At 44.9% G+C, this 16,678-nt stretch overlaps 1 protein-coding gene and 1 pseudogene across 1 annotated transcript; one reads left to right on the top strand and one right to left on the bottom strand.

The window, feature by feature from the left end:
• Window positions 1-10,498: 10,498 nt before the first annotated feature.
• On the bottom strand, window positions 10,499-11,486 carry LOC116927771 (forkhead box protein D1-like). Its single transcript, XM_032934830.2, is given in 2 exon segments — window positions 10,499-10,611; window positions 10,614-11,486. Coding segments are annotated over 2 exon segments (552 nt in total). The 5' UTR covers window positions 11,053-11,486.
• Window positions 11,487-15,255: 3,769 nt separating this feature from the next.
• On the top strand, window positions 15,256-16,322 carry LOC123474469 (annotated as a pseudogene).
• The last annotated feature ends 356 nt before the right edge of the window (window positions 16,323-16,678 follow it).

Below are 16,678 nucleotides of genomic sequence, written 5' to 3'. Positions count from 1 at the left end.
CCGATTGGCTAGAGGCCGATCCTCAAATGGAAAAATTGAAAATTTTCTTAGCTGTTGGAAGGAGTTCCGTAGAATGTAATTTTTGCACATCCATTGCACTTCCAAGGTGACTAGCCGACGGACAACCCTGGAACTACCCATTGAGTACATGGATATCTAACGGATGTTCGACCATGATTCGGACATCCGACGGCAGAAATGTGCTATATGAGGGGCTCCTTCTTAATGACTCACGCGAAGGGTAGCTAGCTAACACAGGGCTCCTAACGTCCTGTCGGACGTCTGGCCGAATCCCGACTCACTCTCTGATTTTCAGAAAGATCTAATGTTGACTCATGCTTGACCTGGCATCTAGGGATGGAAATCATAACTATACAAAAAGGGGAAACACAATGGTAACAAATGTGACAGGAGAGGGTAGTATTTGCAACACTGATACAGAAATTTTAAAAACACAACCAAAAAATATTTACTGTTATAAGATTTACCATGGATGATCTGTGGTGATCTGTGAAACATGGAGCGTGTAGCTCCGCCCTTTTTCTCGAAAAACATGAAATACCCCGTTGTTCCCCCAAATAATAAATTTAAATTTTCAACTCGTAATTAGTAGTGCCACGAGACGCTAATTACCAGCTATCCAGCATCAAAATCTATAATGCCGTTTAAACGAAATAAGGAAAAAATGGTAGCAACTCAGAAAAGGGGAGTGGAATAAAAAAATTTATTCCTCCTTGGTAAACCAAGGGGGAATTAGCGAATAGAGGAAGTGACTGACGCGTATTCCCCCCCCCATGTTTGCTAACGCACTCTTGCGGATTCCGCCATGTTTCTTGCGAGTCTGTTTTTCTTCTAAGGAATTCACACAGGGAAAAAAGGGGGTCACGAAAAAATATTTGTGAAACTTTTACAATTTACCGAAGGATACTAGCAATAATTTTGTGTGAAAGGTAAGTGAACGAGCTACTTTTTAATATTAAATTCATGGGTACTTAGTTCTAGAAAACAGGTAAATTTTAATGTTAAAGGTATTGTTTAGAATTTTCCGTGGTATATGATGACACCTTTTTACAACGCAGCTCATTTTTCCATACAAAATTGTGCGTTGGTTCCCATGATGTTCCAATTCCCACAATGGTTTACTTTCTGAATCTAACAGTGTAATTTCCATCGTAGATGGAAAACGCAGCCAACACAATGAATGGAAATTTAAAGCTATGACTGAAATCATACTGTCAGACATTTAAGCATTTTATTAAACCTACATAAAATTCGTTGAATGATAATCAATAAATTATATTACCTAGAAATTAACAAAATATTCTTACTTCTAATGTAAAATTGTTTTAATGTTGTCTACGAGTTAAACACAGCAAGTTGTTTTTTAATTTAAAAAGTGGATTTTAACTACAATTATCACAAACACAAATAAAACTTACATAAAATTAAAATTCACATTTAAATAACGTTTAAAAATAAAACATTTAAATAAAAAACAAAACAAACATCAACCAGCTGATTGTCTGCTGAAAACAAAAGAAGGTGGCATCCCGTGATCCCTTGTAAAAATACATTGAAAAAGAGTTGGCCTTAGCGCTCGGCCCTCCGCCAATCGGGGAGCTTTTTAGTCAATCCGGTGCGGTGATAATCTTAATCGGTGAAGTGATTTCGGTGTTCGGTGCAGTGATATCAGTGATCGGTGCCTTCCCCCAGACATGCCGTTCGATCACCAAAAAGTGATCAATCACTCGTTCACTGATCATTTAAGAAAAGTGATCAATCGCTCGCTCAATCGATCACTTTTGCAAAATGATCGATCGCTCACTCAGCCGAGCTTTTTTCGAGCGAAGTGTTTAAAAAATTACAAATTTTTAATTAACACAAGGTTTTTATTATTTTTGAATTGTTTTTGATGGTTTCATTGACCAAAACCGGCAGCACGTACCGTTCAATTAAAAAAAAACTAACATTTCAAAATTATGATTAGATAATTTACTTCTGTTTGCCGTGAAATTTAAGCCCGTGGTACTAAAAACTCGCTCACAGGCGGCTGAAGATAGCAGAGCACTATTATATTCCCTATCAATTACCAATAAGAAAAAGAAAATTAAATAGTTGAAAAAATAAATTTAGGAAAGGACTTGAGAAATAATTACAGAAATATCTTCTTTATTGTTGGGAATCGCTCCAAAGAACTTAGTTCTGCCATTCAATCACTTAGAAAACTGTCTACCCCATCAGCTTCCAGAGATGCTCGTTTTCTCTTTAATCCATCAAGAAATCAAGGTTTTTTTGTGGGTGAAGGAATGTTTTTGCTTCTGTAAATGAAACGAATGAACATAAACACGTAATCTAAAAGATAAGTGAGAAGATAAAATGGATTACCCGAGTTCGAGGTTCATATTTGAACCCTTGTGACGACGTACTGCAGATCTGAGTAATGCAGTTAGTTGCTGTGCCCCTTCTTCATCAGCCCAAATTATTTTGAAGTTTGGGTCAGATACTGAAGCGAGCCGCAGAAAGCTGTTTTTGAACATCCCACAAAACCTTTTTTTCAAGACCACTCAATACAGCCAGAACTAGAGGTTGACAGTGTACAATTGTTTCGTCGTTGAAAAATGCACTCATTGTTTCCTTTAGCAATGTCACTGTGGGAAGAACACAACCTAGGGACATTTTTTCTTCGTTTTGAAGCACGTCCAGGGCCTGAAGGAATGGCTCTATTCCTCTAACATATTCGAAAAGGAACTCTTGCTCAGTTATTGATAACGGCGCAATCTTGAAATGTTGAAACACTTCTGAAAGCTCGTCATTTGTTTATTCAATTAACTTGGTAATACATTCGATGGCGTAATACAAGGAATTCCATCTAGACGAGTAAAACTCCTAATTTGCTCTTTATAAAATCTGACGCTAATGAACTGCGCGCCTGTTTGTTCCACATTGTTTGTAACTTGGCGTCAAGGCGCTTCTTCAGTTTTTTGAAAGTTATATTCGAGATATTGTAAATATCAGTAGTTGCAATTAGGTTAAGAAGATGACACGCACATTTCATGTGTCTCGGAAGCTTAATTCGTTCTTTTTTTTGATCACGTATTTCAATATTGTCATCATCGGATGACTCTTCAGAATTGGCTGATGCTTCCTTCACCGCGCAGTCCATTGCATAATTATCAAATATTTCCCCGAGGTCAATATAAACGAAATCGTCGTCAAAATCCAAGTCTTCATATTCCCCATCTTCTGATTCTGAGGTAGTGGATGATGCACTAAACACTTTAAAAGCCTTTAGAAAGTTACTACCATTGTCAGTGGTGGTGAAATTAACTTTTGATGATATGCCGAATTCCTTGTGCACACTTTCAGTACATTTGGCGATGACATCATGTGTGTGGGAGCCGATATCACGGCGAACACACAAACAAGCCCTTCGTCTGAGCAAATCACTACCAAGCCAATGAACGGTCATGCCAATGAAACTCCGTCTACGGGAAGACCACATATCAGCCGTAGTTGCGACATGCAGGGCATTTTCAAGGGCCATAATTAAACTGGTTTTTGTATTAGAATATTCCATTTCAAGTCTTTGAGTAAAAAACTTCACAACCTCAACCTCACTTCAAACACGTCACTCAAAGAGAGAGTATGTTTGATAATGAAGTTCTGGAATTGAAACATTGAAAATGTTAGTAGATAAACACATCCATAATTTATATTTCCATAGCTTTCCTATTACCATTATTGCTGTGTCGAGATCTGATTGGGTCAAGATCTGTTTTGTAACAGGTGGATCTTTGAGATTGACTAAGTGCTTTTCTACACTATGAGAAACTTTCTCGTTGGAACTCACAGATTTTTTGCCAGCAGCAAATTCCAAATTGAACTCATTCAATCTTGCTTTATGAAAGGTCTAAATCACACAAAATTTAACATCAATGAAAGTTATTATCAAAAGCAAGAGACACTTTAGCATACTTACAATAACATTTCTTCTAGCATTGCTTAATGAAGAGCAGTGTATCGTATTTGGGTATTAAAATACAAGTATTTTAAAATAAAATACATAAAATACGTATTTTATTCAGTATTTGTATTTGGGCTGTTTCTTATTTAACCCATATAGCACATTTCTGCCGTCGGATGTCCGAATCATGGCCGAACATCCGTTAGATATCTATGTACTCAATGGGTAGTCCCAGGGATGTCCGTCGGCTAGTCACCTTGGAAGTGCAATGGATGTGCGAAAATTATATTCTACGGACCTCCTTCCAACAGCCAAGAAGATTTTCAATTGTTTCATTTAAGGATCGGCCTCGAGCCAATAGGGGCGCTTTTTTGAAAATCGGGTTTCTTATTTCGGGCCAACGAGGCGTGGCTCAGGGTGGAAAATTCTTCTCCCCGAATTCAATTGGGGTTTGCAATCAATTGGATTGCAATCAATCGATTCATCAATGCAAAAAACATTATCGATTGACTGTTTCACCCGATCTATCCGATAACAACCCCGATAATAGCTCGTTCTACCCTCTCGCCCCGATTTTAACTCTGAAACCGAAAGAACGGCGTTTTTTTTAAATTGCTTTGGGGCAACGGGTTAACCTCAAATTTTTCCCCGCACCGCCCCAGTTGAAAAAGTGATACCTCAATTCAACCCCGAATGCACTTTATCGGTGCGGGGCGGTTAACTCGATTAGAACTAATTGGGGCCGATCACTAAGTTTTATTATTAATTGTCAAAATTTTTTTGTTTCCAAAAGAGGAAAACTTAACCGTGTTCAAATTTTACCTTTGAACATATTTTTATTTTAAGTCCAGCATTTAATACGAAAAATTGAAAAAATAAAGGAGTAATTATCTATTTGCCGGATGGTTAATTTTTAAATTTATTACAAAAAATTAATAAAATATATGTAAGTTGTGAGTTTGTTTGCACAGGCTTTCCATTTCGCTTACGAGAACCAAGCCATTGGAAATTAACTTACAGAAAATAAATATTATTCGGCATCTAATAATATTCAAAGCAAGTATACTTGTGATAGGATTTTAATTTCAAATAATAATAAACTACTTTAAACTTAATAAATCATACTGAAGTTTAAAATTCAAAAAATATTCATCCTAAATTGTTTAATTTAAATTTATACACTTCTGGTTTAACCTAAGTTCGACATCATCTTGACTTCTTAAAAATCCTGTATGTGATTTGTTATCGAATTTGCTCATGTGTTTTACAACAATTCGATTGTATTGTTCGAAAATTATACATAATATATATATAGATTGGCACAGTGGAATAATATTCGTCTGAGATGCGGGAGACCCGAGTTCGAATCCTGACATAGTCTAACGTTTTTTCTAGATTAGAGGTCCAATACATGTCATATTTATAGCCAAATGAAAGCCCGTTCGGATATCCTTAGAATGTCCGACGGCGCTGTTGAGGGCGGTCAAAACCAAAAAAAATTACATCCATAGGACATCCAAATCGGATATCGGGCTGTCCGGAGGATATCAAAAAGATGTACTCAACATCCGACCCCGACATTTGTCGGACATCCGACGGACTGCCTTGTGTTATGTGGGAAAGTATTTGTATTTGTATTGGTCGTTTACGCTGAAAGTGAATAAAATACAAATACAAATACAAAATACTTTTTTTTCAAAGATTTGAAGTTTGTAAGTTGGCAGCAGTACAGTGTATGAATCGAAAGTAACTTCATTTTGACAGCGTTATTTCACCTGCAAAACGTTTTGCAATAGCTTTTTCTAGTTTCAAAACTTTCAATTGCATTTTTCGTCGTCTGTTTGTCTCGTGTGTGTTTTCATTAAACCACAAGTTTCTTTAACGTATATCTCTAGTTCTCTACAAATGGGATTGTTTCTTATTACTGTGCGTTCTGAAGAACTTGTATAATACCCACGGTAAGTGTTTAAGTTATTGAACATTCTTAAAATACGTAATGGCATAAACTAATAACTTGGCATATCCTCTGATTCAGTGACAAGAATGTCGGCAAGACAGAACCTTGGACTGTCATGTCTGGGTTCGGTCGCAAAGGCGATCGTAATTGTATTCTCAGTACACTCGAGTCACGCATCCACGTCCAGCCTCTATCCTAAACCCACTGCGGCCCCCGACGAGTAGCCCCTGGCGGTTGGGTCATCGGACGTTGCCACGTACACAACAACCCGTCCCAAGCGGTGAAGGCGAATAACGAGCGGCGAACCGCTTAACACAAACAAAAATAATGGCATAAACCAATACCGGCGCAAAGGTTGGGAAACGGGAACGCACACAATAAGAGTGAATGAAATAAGGGGAATGAATAAGGGCACCTTACACGTAATCGGGGCCGCAAAGTAAAGGCAAACTGACACAGATGGGCCCAATTATTAGAATCCTTCACACTCAAAATGGACTTTGTTTCTTCGTGTGCGCGTGCCGCGCCGTACAATCGATCTGGGACGTTGATCGCTCGTGGCCGGAACAGTTGCTGCATCGGGAGGAGTGTGTGTGTCGTTCACGCCCGTTAGGCCGCAGCTCGGCTCGTGGTCACCATCGCCGCTCGCCCCGCCGGCAGGAATTGCCTTGCTGTCTGGGATCACCGACATGGGGCGGATGAAACGTCGATTACGCCATAGGACGCGTCCGCTCGCAAATTTGATGCGGTACGACCGGTACCGACCGATGGCCACGATGACCCCGACTTTGTCCCACCGTTTGGATTTCGGATCCCGGACGCGTACGGCTGTGCCGACAGAAAGTGGCCCCAATGGCCTGGCATGTTCATCATAGCGGAGTTTAATGGCAGCGTCGAGTTCCGCTTGGCGATCCGTTGCTTCCATAACTTGCTGCCACCGGGTCGCGAAGGAAGATCGATGCGCCGGAACGATGGATCGCAGTTGATGGCCGAACACCATCTCTGCCGGAGAGAGTCCATGTTCTCTGGGAGTATTCCGGAACTCCAGCATTCCCTGGGCGAAAGCTTCTGACGTCACGTCGCCGGTTGGCGCGATTTTGGCTACGAGATCCTTCATGGCCGCCACCGCCGCCTCGGCATGTCCGTTGCTTTGGGAATAACCCAGAGTCGAATTGCCCCAAACGACTCCCCAGTTGCGCAGCATAGACTGGAAGGCATGGGCCTCAAACTGGGGGCCGTTGTCGGACCGAAGCCTTGCCGGGACGCCGAGATTGGTGAAAGATTCCACGATGGCCTGAGAAACCTCACGGGCGGACGGATCATGGTACCATCGATGAACGACGGGCCAGCCCGATAGGCGATCGTACACTAAAACGTGAAGCTGGCCAAACTGGAAAAGATCCGTGGAGACGTCCTCGAACACCCGCGTGGGCAGGGGGTCACGCAAGAGGGGCTCCTGTTGGTGATGAGGCCGCCGCTCCTGACATGGTTGGCAGCTCTCTACCAGAAAGGTGATCTCGTTGGAAATTCCCGGCCAATAGACTGTCTGCCGGGCCCGCCGCTTCATCCGCACAATCCCCTGGTGGGCCGCATGGAGCTTCCCTAGTACCTCGCGCCGGGCGGATTGCGGAACGATGATCCGGCGGCCGAAAAGGGCGATCCCGTTATCGACCGATAACGCTTCTCTAATGGACCAATACTGGCGCACAGACATTGTCGTTTTGTCTCGAGGAGCAGGGAAACCAGACGAAATGGCCGCCTTAAGGTCTCTGTATTCGGCATCAACCACGGCCGCCGCTCTCAGTTGGTCCAGCATGGGGTCCGGCAGGTGGTCGGGCTCGGCGCCGGGATCTGGCTCCGTAGTGCCGTCGGTGTCTCGTTGCAATACCTGGATCTGACCCAGAACGACGTGTCGGGCAAAAGACGAGGTGTCCGTGTTGGCTGCTTCGTCGTCTGGACCCGGGTCATGAACAGGAGCTCGAGATAAAGCGTCGGGAATGGCATGATCGCGGCCTCTGCGCCACTCCGTTGTGAAGATGAAAGGGGAAAGGCGCTCTTTCAAACGCTGCAGTTTTGGATTTTCGACGGCGTCTAGCGTATATTTGTCGAGGATGGTGACGAGAGCTTGATGGTCAACGACAAGCCGGAAGTGGGGTAGGCCCAGCAGGTACAAGCGGGTCATCGCCCATTCGACCGCCGCCAATTCTAACTCCACTATGGCGTATCTTGACTCGGTGTCGGTACACCAACGGGAGTTGGCATCCACCAGCTTCCAAATCGATCCATGGCGCTGTAATAGGGCGTAACCCATCCCGTGCTTGCGGGAAGCATCCACTTGGAGGGACGTTTCCAGATATGGGTCAAAATGGGCCAAGATGGGCGGCGCTGTGAGTGCGGCTTTGATGGCCGCGAACGCGCTGTCATGGTCTTCGGTCCAGATGAATGCGTTGCGGGCGCTCAATAGAGGACGCAAGGGGCCCTTGGCAGCGGCCACCTCCGTGGAAAATCCGGCCAGCTGCTCGACGAGCCCCATAAACGATCGGAGCTCGGTGATGTTCGTCGGGCGCGGGAAGTCCGAGATGGCTCGCACTTTATCAGGGTCTACAGCAACACCTCCCTGCTGGATTTGGAAGCCCACCCATTGAACTTGCGGTTGGGCGAACTGGAATTTCTTGATGTTGAACGTGATACCTGCGTCCCGGGCCGCCGATAGGACAGCGCAGACACCCATCACGTGTGCTGGAAAGGTTGAGTCGTATCGAAAGAGGTCGTCCACGACGCGGACGGTATTGTCGACACCTTGGAACGCTAAATCAGCTCGTCTGTTGTATTCGTCACTGGAGCTGCTCAATCCCATGGATGCTCGCAGGAACTTGTATCTGCCCCACGGGGTCATAAACACGGTTAAATGCTGCGAAGACGGGTGTAGTGGAATTTGGAAATACCCGCTGGCCGCGTCAAACGTTGAAAAATAGGTGGCATCGCCGCTGATCTCGGCCACTGCGTCTCTCGGAGTTCGGGTAGGATGAGTAGGCCGCCGCACGTGACGATTCAGCTTGGTGTGATCAACACAGATACGTAAAGATCCATCAGATTTACGCGTGATGACCAGGGGAGCTGCCCATTCGGACGCTTCGGTCATGGGGATGATGATACCTTTTTCCACGAGTCCGTCCAGCAGTTGCTTTACTTCCGCCCGGTCCGCGAACGGGATTGGGTGAGCGCCGTTGACATAATACGGTTCCGCGTCGTCCTTTAATTCGATGACCATCTCCGGCCCTTTCATTTCGGTGAGTTTACCGGACTGGTCGAACACGTCAGCATAAACCCGGGCGATGGCGTCTCCAATCCGCTGGATCTCATCTGGGGACGGAGATAATGGAAGAGGGCCGTCATACACAAAAGATGGTTGGGTCGCTCCGACAGAACTGATGGACGTACTCTTTTGTGAATGTCTCCATGGACGAGGGTAGTCCTCGTGCAGAATGCCCAAGGCGACACAGTCGAACCATGACAGAAGGACGCCGTCCACCTCCGGGCAAAACGTAAAGGTGATCGCTGCCGTTATTTCCTCGTACCAGACTGTGATCTCCTTCTCACCGACAGCCAAAAGGGGGGTATACTTGTCTGCCACTACCAGGTCGAACGCCGCGGACACGAGGTCTCCTTCTGATACGCCCAACGCGTGCATCACATCGAGGCCCGCTACTGTAACTTCTGCCCCGCCGTCGGGAGTTACGTTATGCACGGTGGTGATAACCGCCCCGTCCGCATCACAACACTGTAAAGAGATGGTTGGGGCGGGGTGACGACGTTTCGCACAAATGTTGCCGATGACTACGCGCTGCATATGAGAACGCGGCCGACTGCTGCCGGCATCGCCTCGGCTATTGGCGCCGCTTCCGGGGGTGCCACCGTTGCCGTGACTGCCGCTGCTACCGCCGCTCGCTCCAGCCCCTTCCGTTTTCTCCGGCTTGTGATTCTTCGGACAGCACGGAGAAAAGTGATTCATGCCACCGCATCGATGACATTGCTTACCGGTTGCTGGGCAGGGGTCGTTAGTTCGGTGCGCTGAGCGTCCGCAGGAACTGCATCTATGGTTGTCGGACGGCTTATCGGTGCGTTGACTCTTCGACTGGAGCTGTGCGACTGATGGCGTGTGATTCAGCGACTTTTCACTGGCCTTAGCCGACTCGTCACTACGGCAGATGTTGAAAGCCTGTTGACCGGTCGGAAATGGACTGAGTGCCAGCAACTTCCTCCGCGTCTCCGTGTCACGTATGCCGGCCATGATGCGGGTCGCCATCCGAGAATCCAAGCATGCGTCACACATGTCGGCCGCGTCCGCAAGCGTCCGGAGGCGGATGTAGAAGTCGTCGAAGGATTCGGACGTGTGCTGTCGGCATTCATCAAACGCCACGTGGTCCAATGCGATGTTCCATTTAGATCGGACGTGATCCGTGATGCGGTCGATGACGTCAGAGGGCGATAAGGGCGACGTGGGAAGAATGCCCAAAGCCACCTCTACTACCTGCTGCATGGCTGGATCCAGCGCCATCCGAAATGCCGCCATCTGCTCATTCACCGGGTAGGCGTTCATTTGGTTCAAGTGGCAAAAATCGTTCCACCGATTCCGCCAGGAGCGGAGCTGGGCCAGGGATGCGTCTCCATGCAGTTTCTCCAAACAGGAGGTGTCGATACGACGGCGTTGGGGAGCGCCACCACCACCAGCGCCACCACCAGCACCACCGCCTCCTGCGCCACCTCCGCCAGCGCCACTGCCTCCTGCGCCACCTCCGCCGGCGCCACCACCTCCTGCGACGCCTCCGCCTGCGACGCCTCCGCCAGCGCCACCACCGCCGCCGAGCAACAGCTGAAGTTGTTGCGCAATGCCTGTCAATTGCACCGACATTTGCGTTTGGAGTTGTTCAACCGCGTCGATGCGATTGGCCGCTGCCACTGCCGCATCCATAGCGTCGCTCGCCGACGCCATATTTTCGCCCTCCTCGGAAGGACGCGCGATTGATGAAACTGGATGCTGCTTGGCGCGTCTCCGTCTCCGATGCACCGGGAGAGGGGTGTGCTGTGGGTTCAGGCCAGATGAACGCAAGTTCCAAGGGCACGTCGACATAAACACACGTCAGGTGTTAAAAAAGAGGCGACACAGCCGTGTGGGGGAAAAAAAATGACTGCCCACGATAACAAGATGGTTGCTTCAGCACACTGCCCCAGTCGCCACAGATACAAAGAAAAGTCCCGAGCTGCCAAGGATATAACCAACAAGTGGAGATGCGTACGTAGTGCTCACCAGAGAACGTTTAGTCGAGAGAGATGGTGGGGCAAAGCGTGGGACGCCGTAATGGCCGCCGACGACTCGTGGGGCCCGTACACACCAGCGACACAAAGATAGTTTTCCCCACACGCGATAACACAAAAGTTGCACTAAAAAAGAATTCTAGAAGGTGTGAAAACACGAAGGTAATACCAACTGCGCCATGTTATGTCTGGGTTCGGTCGCAAAGGCGATCGTAATTGTATTCTCAGTAACACTCGAGTCACGCATCCACGTCCAGCTTCTTTCCTAAACCCACTGCGGCCCCCGACGAGTAGCCCCTGGCGGTTGGGTCATCGGACGTTGCCACGTACACAACAGGACAGACAGTTAAAAATAAAGCAGTAAGAGGCCGTGGACGTCCCAGAAAATCCCAGCCTATTTTGGAAAATCTGACTCAAGTACAAAAAGATCTTCTCAACGAAGAGAATCAGATGCTGCTCGATGAGTCTTCTGGTCAGGCCTCACAAGCCAATGAGATTCATACTTTAGATGAGCCCCCGGATCAACTTCTCACTGCAGATGGTACAGAATGGCTGGTAGTGGATTCAGGAAATGAGGACGAAGAAATAATTCCATCAAGTCCGAAGGTTCCAGATCCACCACCCAACACGCAGCCAATTCCAGCTTTCAAGCAGAGTAAGATTTACTAGTTTTAAGATTTACTAGTTTGAATGAAAGAAATGTGGAGCAATAGAAGTCAATACAGAAAAAATTATTTCGTATTTGTATTTGTATTTGGTTTTTATATTATTTGGTATATGAGGTTTTGGGAGAAAAAATGTATTTTGAAGGACGAGTATTTTAAAATACAGTATTTGTATTTTTAAAATACTCGTTTTTTTCAAATACGATACACTGATGAAGAGTGAAACACTGTTGTCGTTTTTGTTTTAATACATCCTAGCAAATATTGATGTACAGAGCTTTTTTCAGTAGAACTGATTTTCTTGAAAAACTTTGGTCGGACAAAAACGCTGTATGATTCCTTTTTCGGTGGAGATCGATACTTTCTTCCAGATTTTCCTCTTGATTCGAATTCATTTTCAACTTCATTGTTAGTGCTTGAATAACAAATTTAATTTTATCATTTCCCCCGTCGTTACACATATAATATATAATCAGATTACTTACAGGTCCAATTTAAGGGTCCATCACTACTGATGTTGAAGGAATTGGTTCAGCCATAACTGAAGATAACTCTATCAAACTAAGAACTACCACTGAGCATTGACTTATCTGGTTTTGACATGTGAGGGTGTCTGCAAAGCTTGATATGAAATTGCGTTTGTGAATCATAGATGGCGTTGTAGTAAGTGATCGAATTTGATCAACGACCTTTCGATCTCGATCTCGATCTGAGCAGTTGATCAGTCGCTCGCTCACGATCAGAAAAAAACGATCGATTGATCAAATCGATCTCGATCAACAATCGATCACGGCAAGTCTGCCTTCCCCAATTATCAATCAATAGTGATCTAAATTGGTAGTTCCCTGCGGCCAACAAGAACAAAATGTGACCCTAGTCACGTGATTCTCGTTGGCCTATCAGAACGCAAGGTCACGGGTAAGACCCCTATGGCTGAAGCGGTGATATCGATCCAGCACCGATTAAAGCACCATTCCGCACCGAAAAAAGAAATCCCCGCACCGAACTTCCCCGATTGATTTTAATCGGGGAAGCTTATAAGCGGTGTCCCGGATTGGAGTGTGATCGGGGCCGAGCCCTAGTTGGCCTAGGCCAACTGTATGGTTCATATGAAGAGCCAAAGGGTTGGCCTAGGTGACGGAGACCAAGTTGCGAGAAACATGGCGGAATCCGCAAGAGTGCGTTCGCAAACAGGGCGGGGGGGGGTTTCACGTCAGTCACTTTCTTATTCCTCTATTACTTGTGACAAGTAGCGATCGACCCCGATGAGCCATAATCCGGTCAACCGCTTCGCCCCACCCCGGGAAAAGGCAATCGGGGCTGAATCGGGGAGCTATTTCGTCAGCCGGGGCTGGGCGAAAAAATCGAGTTAACCCGCTTGTCCCGACGCCATTTTCAAAAATGGCGCCTGAATTCAAACTACGAATTTGGGTCGGGTTTTATCTGGGCAACCGGGGTGAGCACCCCGATTTTTATCATAATAATTGATTTTGACTCGATCGATTATGTTTTTACGTCGATCGATTGATTGCAATCGGGGTTGCATCCCTGATTAGGCACCCCGATACAACCCCGATTGAGATCGGGGTTCAAAAATTTTCACCCCGAGCGCCCAGCCCTGAATTTCGAAACCCGATTGACAAAATGCACCCCGATTAGGGTCGGGGCCGATCCCTAGTGACAAGGACTCACGTAGGGATAGCGACATTAGGGCTAGTTGCTCAAAAGGACTCCAGGTTTTCGGACATTTGGACTATGGTCCCTCGACACTTGGACGAGCGGTTCGCGACAAGAGGACAGCTGTCTAGCGACGTTTGGACTATTGGTTCCCGACGTTTGGGAACGGAATTAACTGTTGCTGAACCCAGCAAGTCCTATACTTTACGACAAGGGAACTCCCGGGCAAGTGACAAATGGACTTCTGTGCAGCGACCTTTGGACAATTTTTGTTTTTTGTGTTTTATTCTCAACGACAAACGGACTCGTGATCCAGCGACAAATGGACTCTCGACCCAGTGGTGCAGGAACTTTTATTTCACATAAAGTATTCCAAAGTAGATACATATTTCAATGTGATTATTGAATAGATAATAGTGCTTCGATTTATCGGCTAAACAAAACAACTAGATTTTAGATATTCTTACTGTAAAAAAATTGAATACAAAAACGCGAGTTGAAATCAATGTCTCGCCTACTTGAGGACCTACGTAAGTTGTTGATTTTGTTTACACAATATGTTTTCTTTCACTCAAAAGTCGAATTGTCTTTTATATAGCTGTTTGGCAAAATAAAAACTTATCTTGCGAATAATATAGAAACTATTTTTTTCTTTTGAAGTTTTGTTTTTGTTTTTACGCAGCCTAAATCTAACCACAGACTAAGAGGTAAAGACTACGATCGGGGATAGGGCTGAGAGGAATGATCAAAGCTATGCTCGTCCTATGCCGTATGGTGGCGCGTCGAACGAACTTTCTGAAAGCCATTATTTTTCCTCGTTTGCTTACTGATTTGCTCCTTTATTAAACCACCTTTTTCCCCCTTTTCCCCCTTTTCCCCCTTTTTCCCCCACCCCCTCTTTCTTTCTTTTGAAAAAGGGGGTGGGGGAAAAAGGGGGAAAAGGAAAAGGGGGTGTAATAAAGGAATTTATAGATCATGACTAGAGATCAGATAGATATTTTAAAAAATTCACACAACAAGGGGAATATCTAAGCTATATCTACAAAAAAATACAACATTGAAAGGTTAATGGTTTACTTACAAGTTTACGGTGTGTGAAGACCCAAATCAGTAAGCAAACGAGGAAAAAAATAATGGCTTTGGAGTAGTATTTTGGTTCCTCCGTATGGTAAGTCGGAGCTGCATACGTGGTGGTGTAGTAATCAGGAGCCTTGGTGCTGTAATACTTGGGAGCTTCGGTGTAGTAAGTGGGGGCCGCATATGTTGTGGGGTAGTACTCGGGCGCCTTTGTAGTGTAATAACTGGGGGCAGCATACGTCGTGGTGTAGTACGGCGCAGCAGTAGTCGTCTGGTATGAATAACTACCGTACTCGGAAGAAGACGAATCCATCGGCACACCCATGGTCCACCCAGCCATCAGTGACACGACAGCCAGTAGCAGCATAATACCATAAAAAGCTGCTGGAATCAAACCATTGGTTTTAATAAATCAGTTACATAATTGCAGTCATCAAAACTTTCAACAATCAATCCACCTCTATATACAACATACAAATCCTTTAACTCAACAATTGCATTGTCATATTAACACACAAAAAAGGATGAGACAAGTTGAAATGTATACTTTACCCATAATTGCAGGCTGCAACTTGAAGACACTAAATTAACTCAGCTATTTTTGTTTTTTTTGTTTGTTTTTTTCGTTTTGTTATTTATTTTTAGTGATTTTCGTCATAGTAGTCATAGCGTAGTAAGGATTCACTATGGAGGTCCCTTACAAGTTAGAAGTGATTGCTTTGACTACAATCATCATTAAACTGGGTGTCTCAGTTTTCCCATATTCTGGCAAAAATCAACCTCCAAAATTTGGAGATTATGAAGCTCAAAGACATTGGATGGAAATTACGGTTAACTTACCCATACAGGATTGGTAGGTTTGATGTCAAGATAGGTTGGCTGATATTATTCATAGAATATCCATCTCATCAGGTATAGAAATACAACAGACAATGATTTATTGAACTGGGGACTGGATTACCCTCCTCTCACAGCATATCAAAGCTACCTAACTGGATCGGTGGCTATGAAAATCAACCAAGACTATGTAAAACTCCATGTGTCTCAGGGATTTGAAAACTTTGACCACCAATATTTCATGAGGATGTCCGTCCTTGTGTCTGATTGTATTTTCTTTGTCAGTGCACTTTATTTTTACATTAGAAGCTTGAAGATGAGTAATAAGTATAAATGGGTTTTCTTTGCTTTGTCCTCACACTCTGGACTTACCCTTATAGATTATGGTCATTTTCAGTACAATTGTGTTTCGTTGGGGTTGACCTTTTGGGCAATCAATTTTGTTTCTCAGGGAAAGAATGTGTTAGCAGCAATTGCCTTTTCAGCTGCCTTAAACTTTAAGCAGATGGAGTTGTATCATGCAATACTTCTATTTTCTGGCTTCTATTTGCTGGCTTCCTGTCAACCTAAAGATTCCTCACTTCCCTCCCAACTAAAGAATTTGGTCCAGATTGGCGCTGCCACAGTGGCGACCTTTACAATCATTTGGTATCCATTTCTTCAAATTCATGATTGGCTTTTACAGCAAGTCATCGTCAGACTCTTTATTCCTTTTCAGCGTGGAATCTTTGAAGACTATGTCTCCAATTTTTAGTGCACGCTAAATGTTGTGATCAAAATCAAACGTCTATTAAACCCAACCTCAATCGCCTCGGGAACTATCACCTAAGCCATGCCCGTGCCTGAAAGAAAAAGTCAGGACGTTGATTCGAACGGATTCGAATGCAACGAGCACTAAGTACGGTCACATTATTGGAGGAATGACCGTGTGCTTGGTTCGTGATTTGGAGTCACAAGTGATAGCTGCAAGCTTATATCACTCGAACCATTGCACCAACCCGACTAAGCGTATACTTACCTATCATACTTACCATACGAAATTTGCTTCATCAAGTCTTTTATACTGTCTCATAGATGATCGAAAAAAGCTACAGCTCATTATGGCGTCAGTTTAGCTTTAATGCTAAATTTCGCAAACACGGTGAACTAGATTGACAATAATAAAAAATGAACTTTATTCGTCAC

This window comes from Daphnia magna, linkage group LG7, assembly GCF_020631705.1.
Source record: "Daphnia magna isolate NIES linkage group LG7, ASM2063170v1.1, whole genome shotgun sequence".
NCBI classification, from domain to species: domain Eukaryota; kingdom Metazoa; phylum Arthropoda; class Branchiopoda; order Diplostraca; family Daphniidae; genus Daphnia; species Daphnia magna.
This window is presented reverse-complemented; position numbering and strand designations above follow the sequence as displayed.